Source organism: Stegastes partitus, unplaced genomic scaffold (genome assembly GCF_000690725.1).
Source record: "Stegastes partitus isolate 25-593 unplaced genomic scaffold, Stegastes_partitus-1.0.2 Scaffold371, whole genome shotgun sequence".
Lineage (NCBI taxonomy): Eukaryota > Metazoa > Chordata > Actinopteri > Pomacentridae > Stegastes > Stegastes partitus.
The window spans coordinates 255,754-264,271 of NW_007578102.1; the positions used below are offsets into that span (position 1 = coordinate 255,754).

General features: G+C 43.3%; 1 protein-coding gene across 1 annotated transcript in view; it reads right to left on the reverse strand.

The window, feature by feature from the left end:
- The window catches only part of ano8b (anoctamin 8b), a 42,470-nt gene that overhangs the window by 15,677 nt on the left and 18,275 nt on the right, over positions 1 to 8,518 (reverse strand). Inside the window, exons 2-3 of the mRNA XM_008284759.1 lie at positions 4,443 to 4,553; positions 3,504 to 3,636 (exon numbers count right to left, since the gene is read on the reverse strand). Of these exons, the coding sequence (XP_008282981.1) occupies positions 3,504 to 3,636; positions 4,443 to 4,553 (244 nt within the window). The remainder of the gene's footprint in view (positions 1 to 3,503; positions 3,637 to 4,442; positions 4,554 to 8,518) is intronic.

The window sequence follows — 8,518 nt, forward strand, 5'->3', positions numbered from 1 at the left end:
ATTTAAAAATTAAATAAAAAATTCAAATGGTAAAAAATTAAAAATTAAATTTAAAATTTAAAAATAACAAAATTATTAATTATTATTATATTTATTCTTCTTTTTATTTCCTCTTTTATTTTTTAAAAATTCTTCTATTGATTTATTTTTGTAATTTGGCACTCTCACCACTCCATACTGAACAATTAGATTGAATTAAACAATCATCCGTAAACTCCTTTTTGCCTGCATAGGATCCATTTCCGTGTAACTGCAGCATTTTCATTTTCCACTTTTATATACTGATAAGACCAGTTACAGAAAACACGAAGACGGATCGTCCTTCATGGTGATAAAGTCATCTGAACTCTCCTCTAATGTTGTAACCTCGTCACTCTCTCTCATCATCTCGTTTCCCATCAACTCATCCTCCACATCTCCTCTCTTCATCCCTCCTCCTCCTCCTCTCTCGGTTTCCTCTCCGCCTCCATCCCCCTTCACTCTTCTATCAGTCTTCTCCTCTCCTTCACCCCCGCCCCTGCCCCCCCCTTTTTCATCCCATCATCCCTTTCTCCTCTCTTTCTGTCCTTCCCAGCGGCCTTGTGCTGAAATCGCAATAATAATGCAGCACCGCACCCTCTGTTCCCTACAGGCCACCAGCTCGCCTCACTCCCACATGTACATATACATACATATGGTCTACACGCAGCCGAGGTGGGCCTGTAACGTCCATCCATCACGCAGCTCCCAGCACTTGGAGGGGCAGTGCAGGGAAGTGTGGACAGCATCATGATGGATTACAGCAGAAATATGAGGTGCAAGCTTCTGTATCGCTGTTGAGTAATGCTTAGTGCGCAGCGCCATCACAATAAAAGTCCTTGTCTGAGGAAAAAACAAGGCTGTGCCTATTTAAACCAACTGTTTAGTAATCTAAGCCAGTAACTATAAGGCCTTTTAGAGGTGTGCGGCTCCTGCTGCTGCTGCTGCCAGGAATCTTAATGAGATTCACCCCCACTTATTTAATCAAAAACTCCATCGCCTTTTACACTCGCTCTCCCCCAAATACCAGGAGTCCTAATGTGGAGATGCAGTCAGAGGCAATGTGTGGACAAAGCCAACCTTGTAATAGAGCAGAATACTGCTGAGGGAGAAGCTCTGCATGTAAGCTTTATGCTAATTTAGCAAATATCTATCAGACGTAATGTAGAAACTCAGCAGAACAGCAGTGGTGTAAATTGCCCAGTCAGAGCTGAGGAGTGAGTAATGGATGGCGTGTCAGGTAAGAAAAGAGGACGAGGACGTTCATGTCACACCGACTATGCTAACTGCTACAATTGTGCTTTCTGCTGAAGCTGTTTTCAAAGCAACAAATGGAGCCTTTCTGAAAACAAAACCCCACCGAGCTCGAGTCCCCGGCTGCCCCGGCGCTGGTCTCACACCCAGAACATCTACACTGGCAACTGTTCTCTTGAAAATAGAGAAATGCAATTCAACTGATGTGAGGACACCAAACGTGGCTACATACGATGAATGGCACACCTGAAGAAGCTCTCACTGCTTCAGCATGCAAAGGCAACGACTGTCCGAGGCGGACTCAAGAGGATGGAAGATTTTCTGGGTTATTGTTTCTATCACATAAAATGTAGGTCAACCCATCCACCAGCAGGTGTGTCTGTATGCTGTGCAGAGGGACAAGCAGAGGAGAGAGAGTGCGATTGGGTCACGCAGCAATCATTCTCGTTGAGCATTTCATCTAAAACCCACTGGCACACTTTCAGGAAGCACTCTACCCATCTGCCCACCGCATCACCTCTCCTCACTCCCTGCTTTTCTCTATCTGCCTCCATCCTTCTCTGTATCGCTGCTTCTGTCTCTCTCCATCACTCCTTCTGCTTCTTTCTTCTCTCCTTCTGGCCATCTGTCCATTTCTGTTCCATTCATGGTTAAAAGGATTTTTTGCTTTCCAAGAGGCCCATTGTTAAATGCACAGTCAGCAAAGAGGATTCAACATTTGTCAAGAGGTGAAACGCAGTATGGAACGACTGCTGCTCTGATCCCCTGGATTGTATTTCTCAGTATTTATACACCAAAGTCAACGCGGGGATTAAAATGACCCCGAGCTCATCCCCAGTTCCCCTGAGGATTTGTTTCTAAACAATAGACAGCGACCGGGCCGTGTAATCAGAGCGAGCACGATCCTCGCAGTTTAGCCTGACCCTAAACCTTCTGCAAAACTTTAAATAACCTGCAGCGGGGAGGTAGTGCTGATACACCAGCCATCACGGCAGCTTCACTAACGATTCACTGTATATGAGCTAAACTGCAGTGCCGACAATAGCTGCAGCTAAATATAAAACCATGACACAGAAGAGAGGAAGCCGGGTTATCTCGGTCTATACATCCCAGCTCAAGTGGGATCATTTAGCAGTAACTTCACCTCAAACTACGGAAGGAAGACGTGTTACCCAGTCGTATTTATAAGGCAGTTTGTTCTTTTTTTTGTTAACGAGTTACAGCTCGTTAGCTGAGACCAACAGTGCAGACACAAACGGCCAAAAGAACATTTCTGAATAAACACATCTGGGTATAAATCATTCAATTTAAAAGGAAGACAAGTATTTTGTAAAAATGCTCTCCTCTGTGAGAGTCCTACGAGAAGATCGATATTTCTCTCACTGCAGCTGCATCAGGGGTTTTCCTGCAAAGAGGAACTTCAAGGAGGTTTAAACTGGAAACAAAGGAAAGTCAGAGGCTCCAAAATGATGAGATCTGATATTCAGAATAAACATTTCCATTTTTACACCAGTGCTGTTGGGCGGGGTTTCATTTGTCCAACATAAGCGACATTTTTGTTCATCTAATGGTAAGAAATGTTGTCAGAGACTTATTGCCTTCACTGTACTCTGATAAACTATGCTTACTGCTGTGTGTAGTCACCAGGCAACACCGTGAGCCACGAGAAACCCTGTAGATGAACTACACAGAGCTAAGGCCTGGACTTTGTTAGTTTAGGATGAACATGAAGCAAGTTTTTGTGAGTGAGACTCAGATCCAGATGTTGTTGGACAGTCCAGCTGTTACTAAGCACCTTCATATGGAGCTCAAAGACATGAGATGCATCACTTTTGCCCCTCTCAATAAAAAAGAGAAGAAATAAACTAATTTCTTAATATCTCCATTTATATAAAAGCACCTACTATTAAAAAAACAAACAAACCTGGTGGTAAAATTAAGAGTTTTGACAGATTAAATCATTTATCAAGTACAAATTACAAACATTTATGCTCCAGTGTGACATCTTGTAGATTATAATTGCTCTATGTGGCTGTTAAATGAGTATAAGTGTTACATATCTGGAATATTTTCATTATTTTATGAAATTTTATCGACAAAGCAACGAGTTGATTAATCAAAAAACAATAGAGAAGAATTATCAACAGTGAAAATAATCATGAGCTGCAGCCCCGTCGTCGATAAGCTTAAGCACATAAAAAATGAGACTCCTTAAGGTTCAGATTTCTTACTTTTCGTATGTAGCGGTGACGAAGAATGCGTAGACTCGTGTGTGCTTATGATGCCGGATTTGGATGATGAGCTCCGGGATTCCCAGCCGGATGTGGTTTAGTAGCCATAGTAACGTGTGGTCATCTGTAGTGTCTGTGGCAGGAAACAAAAAGACAAGAATACGTTCTGAAGCATACCCACGCATCGCTGTGTGCAGGAGCTGCCGAGTACTCCCACAGTCTTTTGCTATTTATTGCGGAGCAGCAGCTGGAGGTGAAGAGTCATACTACCGAACACTTAAGAATAACTTCTTCTCCTCCTCCTGCTGCAGATAATAGTTAAAAGAAAAAAATTAAAGGAATGGAGGATTATTGTTTCCTTCAATGCCTGGAGGACGAAAACAAATTCTAAATGAAAATATGGAATAAAACTGTCATTTACATTTTGTGGCGCTGCTGTTGGTGCAATAAAATAAAAATGAAAGGGTGCTTCACTGGGCACATTTGCATTTAATTGCATAAAGTAAATATATCAGTGTGTGCTCCAGTACTTGAGCAATATTTAGCACCTAAAATAAATATATTGGAAAGTGAGGACGTCATAGCCGGCCCCTCACTTCCTCAAAGGATTGTTTCGAGTGTTTGTTTTAGGTTTACGTGGAGCTGAAGCAATTAGTCGATTAACTGTCAATAGTTTAAAAAGGAAAATCTGTAATTACTCAGAAGAAAAAATGCCAAATATTTGCCGGTTCCCGCTTCTCAGATAAGAGGATTTGTGTAGACAGCAATTAATGCCATTATGGCTGACATTTCTCTCTGTCTCCTAAAATAATTGGCAGATTAAAAAACAATGAGACCATTAAAAAGCTAATGATGTGTAAGGGGGATGTCATTGAGGGTTCTCACACGTATAAATACAAACAAAAAGAGTGTGTGTGTGTGTGTGTGTGTGTGTCTGACCTGCAAATGTCATGAGGACATCGCAGTTCTCTGTGGGCACCGTTTTCATCCAAGACTTATGAGACATTATGTGTCTCCCGGCCTGCAGCAGCCGCTTTCCAAACAGCTTATCTGAAAGACAGAAAGACAGACAGACAGACAGACAGACAGACAGACAGACAGACAGACAGGGGGAGAGAGAGACAGTGGGTGAGTCACCTTTTCAAAGTAAAACAATGTGAGGAGCGATGACATTTCTAACATTTTCGGTAATCCCGCCCCCTCCTCCAAAAGTCTTACCCCTCCTGCTCCAACACACACAGAATTGTCCTTCTCGATGGGACAGATTTAAATGTCACGCCCCTTCGCCTCACAACACGAGACGGCCAGAAATAATCCTGCCCTGCCAAGACCAGAGGCCACGCATTGTATACACGGTCTGAATTGTCACGTACACGCACGGCGACGCTCCGCTGAATCAACTCAACACGTTGCAGATGTTTGTCAAGTGTTGGCGACACGGCCCGGGTCTCAGGGACGCCCACACGCTTGGAAAGTAAAAGAAGGTTTACAGCACGATGGCTGAAACTCACAACTATGCAGCCATGAATTCAGCTTCTGTGTAGAAGTCAAACCTAAAATAGCTCCACTGTAGCCGCACAGTGATGTGACATTACAACACAGCCACCTTAATGCAGCAGCCAGAGGGGGGAAGAAATGCTCAGTGTATATTTCCTCCGGTGTGGATAACGTCATGGAAAAAACACAGTCTGAAACAACTGCAATGTTTTGTCTCCAAACGAACTTCATCTTGGCTCTGACGCCTCCTTCATCACTCACCGGCCCTGCTCAGGCTCACATTCCCGCTGATATGTCGGTGCAAATAGCTTAAAGAGGACCAAGCGATGTGTAACCAGCGTAACCCCAGACCCGGCCCCGCTGTCAGACGACACTTTGTGAAAACTGTTTACCAAGTCCTGAATAATAATGACAGCAGCCTGGAGAGAATGTCCATCCCACAGCAGCCCTGTAATCAGCGAGGCGTTAGCTGTCAGGGGAGCCGGAAAGTGGGGCACCTTCCAAACATCGCACGCAGGCTTGTTCAGTATCACAGCAGTCATCAGACAACACACCATTTGGTTGTTGTTTTTTTTTAGGTGTCTGAAGCAGTCGAATGTGTTAGAAATGTAGAAGAGCGTACAGACGAGAGCAGAATGCTGCACATCATTTTACACAAGGTTACTGTCCATCTCATCACTTTCAATATTGCTTACATGCTTACAAATGTGACCACACACACACACACCTACACACACACACACACACACACACACGGAGGTCAAAGCCATTGCAGGCTGTAAATTTCTACCAAGGTGTCACCGTGGTTGCCGCGGCGCGTTACTGTAAATCACAGAGCATCTCTGTGAGCTTCGTGGATCCAGTAAACACCTGTCACATAAAAACATCTTCACGCTGCAGCTCAGCGTGTTCCTCTGATTCCTGGAACAGCGACCAGAGGGACACATGCAGAGAGAGACGGCTTCAGAGAAAAAAGTCCAGAGAGTCTTTCAAAGAATAGATTTGTTTTAAGTCGTTATTCCGTTTTAAGGTTTGCTTTTTGCATTGAAGCTGTTTCAGACAAACGTGACGCTGTGCTGGCATGATCCCTGTTTCACCAACGGATCTTTTTACAGAAGCAGAAATAACAAGGCGTGACTTTAAGGGGTCACTAAGAACCCACAGAGAGCTATCAGCTGACTCTGCTGTTCCCCGGAGATCAATGCAGCCTTTTACTCACTTTTCGATTAACGTTTGGGTTCTTTGGGATGCAAACTCCACTATTATCCTGAAGCTCATCTCCAGCCAGCCTGCTTAGCAGTAAAGTCACTGTAATCCACCTGTGCAGCACGAACTAACGATACGCTCTCTTCATGGCCGATAACAACACTGATACAGATTATTTACAATCAAGAAAGATCAATGTTTTAAACCCTTTCACAATAAATGTTGTCTGTTAACATCATGTGATAGCTGGAAACCTGTCATTTGGCGTGGACACAAATCTTGAGCTGCTTGTAGACGTCTATAGAGGAGTCTGTGTGGACTTTCACACACTTGAGGGGTTGAAATACATGCAGATGCAGAAAGTATAACACCAGTGACCTTCTGTGTCAGCAAGTCGTAAAATCTGTCATCTGCCAAAGTGTGCAGGAGCTCACATGGACCTCTCTGCAGATGTGAGTCCAACATCTGTCTGTGCTACAAGGGCAGTAGTGCACAATAGTATGCAAGTGCTGAACATGCAGACGCCGACCGAGTGCACACGTATGGGACGGCAGACGAGAAAGCAGTAATACCTACACCAGTGTTGTGTCTGCAGCTGTCTGTGAGCACATCTGCAAGGGAGTGAAATCGAGGCTTAACTAGTAGAGAGCCAGACATTGTAATCAGGAGTGTGTGGAGAACAAAACAGAGCAAACATTGGGCAGAAAGAAATGAAACTAATGCTGTTCTCTAGATGTGTAGATACAGTGTCAGTGTCGTATTTGTGGCTTCTTTAATTAAAAAAACAAGTACAGATGGATGTTCTGTTGCTCACTTTGTTGTGTTTATGTTGATTTAATCACCCTGTTTTGCCACTTGATCACAATTCTGCTATTTTATTAATGCATTCTTCTGTTTCTGTCATTTTATTATTTTTCTTTACTCACTATGTGTCCTGTAGAAAAAGCTCTTGATAAGTCAAAAATAAATAAAAAGACAAAGAGAATAAAGCACAAAACAGTACCCACTATTTCTCAGGACTCATGTACATTTTCTTAACAAATGCAGCCAAATATATCCGGCTGCAGATGGCACCTTTTGTCAAGATAAATCCAAACGTAGCTTTGATCTACAGAAGATTTCACTTGGAGATAGTATTACTATTTAAAGAATCTCTCAAGTACTTACAAAGAGGTTGTGACAACTTTATCTTATTCCATGCTGCTCTTCCTCTCTGAAGCACATTTTCAAACATCGCAACAGGCTGAGCAGGGAACAGAGCAAGGTATTTTGGACTTTTTAATCTTGAGTGGTTCTCCTCGATGCTGAAATCTGACTGGCTGCTCCACTGTGCTTTAGATGAAATGCTGCAGGCAGCGCTGCGACATGACAGCAATTCTAATGAGTCCTGCATTCATCGCTGAGGGAAACACACACACACACTCCTGGAACAGGCAGCAGATTGGTGTCAGCACTCACACAAAGCTTAAATTTATGCGTCGCAATACTGAGCATGTGTTCAGACGGTTTGCGTGCGTTTGTTACTCGGTTGAACGTGAACAGCGATTCATAGATCACCTATCAGGGCTTTGATGAGGCCTGTCTGGCAGGTTTGTGTCTGCATGTGCGAGTGTGTTTTGGCTCAGCTTCCAGGAAAAAGGTTGTTGAGAAAAAAAAACATTCCTGGAAACACGTGGGGCGACGGCTCAGCAGGTATCGGGGTGTTTAAACAGCCGGTCTTACGATTATTAAAATATTAGCAATTAACAACACAATCAAATTTAACTTGTGCAATAAGGCCCAGTAGATTTTTATCTGTTGCTCTATTACAAATCTGTATTTGAAAATCCTTTGCATTAAAACTTTAAATAAGCGTTGTTGGCCATTTGGGGGCAGCAGAAACAAAAAGTAACTAAAATAAATTAACTTAATACGGATTTAGAAACTTTTATTAGCAGAACTCATATATGATATTCATTACTGTTTATTGGTGTATAATCACCTGTAACTCTGCTGACAATAAGTCCTTCATATCCACATTGGGAGCTGGTCCTCCTCCATGTTGCTGCCATCAGTCTACAGTAGCCCTGAACGGACAAACCTGCCGCTGGCTCTACAGACGGCATTTTGCATTTTACCACTGCAGTAGCAGCCACATTAGGGCCTCTTACAACCTCGGCACTAGATGCCACTAAAATCTACAAACTGGTCTTATAAGATTTGTTGTAACATGAGAATGAAGTGTCCCGCATGTGCAGAAGAGGACACGACGACGTCACACGCAGTGAGCATGCTCAGTGTTTACGGCGCCGTTGCTGCCGCCGCCGATGGTG